Source organism: Schistocerca nitens, chromosome 6 (assembly GCF_023898315.1).
Source record: "Schistocerca nitens isolate TAMUIC-IGC-003100 chromosome 6, iqSchNite1.1, whole genome shotgun sequence".
NCBI classification, from domain to species: domain Eukaryota; kingdom Metazoa; phylum Arthropoda; class Insecta; order Orthoptera; family Acrididae; genus Schistocerca; species Schistocerca nitens.
In genome coordinates this window covers 257848994-257851329 of record NC_064619.1, presented here as the reverse complement: position 1 = coordinate 257851329, position 2336 = coordinate 257848994, and the positions used below count along the sequence as shown (strand labels likewise).

Genomic DNA, 2336 nt, shown 5'->3' with positions numbered 1-2336 from the left:
AAAGCTTAAAGAACGTTTAATAATAAAAGCGTTAGTATATTTTCGATACTTGAGAAAACATAAATCGTATTAATGATTGGAAGTTGACACACTTTCTCCGGAGTTCCATATACGTAAATTAAAGTATTATATAGTACACTAATAGAAGACAATACATAATGATTAACTGAACTAACCGAGTACACGTAATCCTACATCTTCAATTCCTCTTATATAACTAGTATCTACAGCTTTAAGATAACTACTGAAGTAATAGTAATTACGTTCTGTGACAAGACACGTTAACATTTCACCCAATTTCTTTGTTAGTCACCCATATGTATTTTAGAAGTTAAATAAACTCCAACAATCAGACCAAACAATCCAATTGCACTCGCAAATATCTCAATAATGAGCATTCTGACGAATACTATTGGAAAGGCGGCGTCTGCTAATGCTGCTCCTGATCCAACAATCCCAACGGACAAACCGGAAAACAAATTCACAAGCCCCACGCTGAGCCCAGAACCGAAAATCAAATAACCAGAAAACCAGTTTCTCTCTTTAAATGCTGGATTACTTTCTGCTTCATCCAGTTGGAATTCCTTCATTGCCCCACTGAGAATTATAGCTGTGATGATGCCATAAATAGCAACTGCTTCACAAAAAATGATCGAGATGAGATTCCTCGTCTGGATGCGCGGAGCCTTCACACTGCCACCAACGATGCTGGTTCCAGTCGTATAAATGCCCAATGCCGCTCCAGTTATGGACACTGCCACGGAAGATACTATGCCGGTTATGGCCCACATGTAGGGGCTCGTCGCTGTTAAAAACCAGAAAATGTCTGGAGCGTGAGATGATGCACCCATCATGTAGAACAACGGTACAGCGATCACGACAGACAACAACAAACAAAAAGTAACATAAAAAAGAACCTTCCTTATCGTTCCCGCCATGTCAGACGTAGATAACTAACTTCACTCAAAGCCACAGATTAACATTCACACTTGTGAATCAGTCTAATACATACAGTCGCGACACTCTCTGGTGCTAAAGTTGTTACCAATCGACAGCAGGAGCGACACTAGCGCTAGCAGGAGCGACACTAGCGCTACAAGTGGTGAGAAACCAGACAGTCACATGGGTCGTAAAGACAATGTTTGTTTTTAATTATTTTCTATTTAATTAACGAAATACATATTACATTTTTGCTTTCTATGCGTTCGTAAATTATGAAGGTACATGAATTTTATGTTAAAACAGCCGAATCACACTATTCAATGACATAAGGTACAACTTATTGAATGAAGAAATACTTTCGAATTTCTGTACATCTGCACCTTATCCCGCTTAACGCAATAAAAAATATATATACCATGTATGAGAGGCTTAATATTTCTGTTGTTGTCTGCTTTTATTATCACAGACATTTTCCTCTGAACTTAAAAATTTTCATGGATTCTAACGGTTTGCCTATTCAGTTCACTGATTTTTTTTAATTTGCTTCAAAAGTGAACGAGTTAAATATTCTACCCATTTGTGATTCAGATTTAGCAACAGTTGTGGATTTGGTTTCTTCTGTATTGAGAAACAATTTTATTGTTTTTGATAATTTATTATGAAGGCTGCTTGGTTTTCCCTTAAGCTACAGGTGTGGTGGATTATTTGGTACGTTAAATAATGCAGATGTTTTCTATGTTCCACATTCACAGATTTGGCGCAAAGTGTAGAGATCAAAACTCCGCTTTTTTCGTTGGCTATACGATTTTTGCAAAAGATTAAGTCTTCTGGTTTTTAGTAGGAATTGTTCGTTATTAAAGGATAACGACTTTATTCAGTAAATCCTATAAGCTACAAGAGAATCGTAAATGAACTTTCCTGTAATGTACCTATTCGTACATCCCAAGATCCTTTGGAAACTAGAGAATGGCAAATGTGGTGACATTCTGTATTTATTGTCGATTTTTATGGAACTACATGGGCTCCCTATTTTAAAATCTATGTTACAAATCAATATAAGCGTTAATATCCGCACTCATTCGATATCGTATTCTGAAGTGTCGCTTACTGGCCGTTTGGAGCGTTGCTGTCGCTGTAACAAAAACGAGGGGGCGTGTTGCGACTGTTATTTTAGACTGTGGCCGTAACTACATTCCACGCCAATGATAACCTGTTCAGTCTTAGAGAACTGAGTCTCAGTATTTGTTTATTTTCATGACCATCAGTTGTGGCTGTTCGCTTACGGCGCATACAGGACGCATCTTTATAAATTTAGCAAGAAACGCAAGAAGCCCTGTTTGGTGTAATGATTAGCAGCTGACCCTCAATACGCCCTAAATTATGCAACGCGCATA

At 37.8% G+C, this 2336-nt stretch overlaps 1 protein-coding gene across 1 annotated transcript; it reads right to left on the bottom strand.

The window, feature by feature from the left end:
• Window positions 1–305: 305 nt before the first annotated feature.
• On the bottom strand, window positions 306–851 carry LOC126263316 (V-type proton ATPase 21 kDa proteolipid subunit c''-like). Its single transcript, XM_049960406.1, has one exon. It carries the CDS (start codon window positions 849–851, stop codon window positions 306–308), a length of 546 nt encoding a protein of 181 aa, XP_049816363.1.
• Window positions 852–2336: the final 1485 nt, after the last annotated feature.

What these genes read in the sequence shown, in the direction of transcription:
- LOC126263316 (XM_049960406.1), bottom strand. Translation starts at nt 851, where the DNA reads ATGGGTGCATCATCTCACGCTCCAGACATTTTCTGGTTTTTAACAGCG.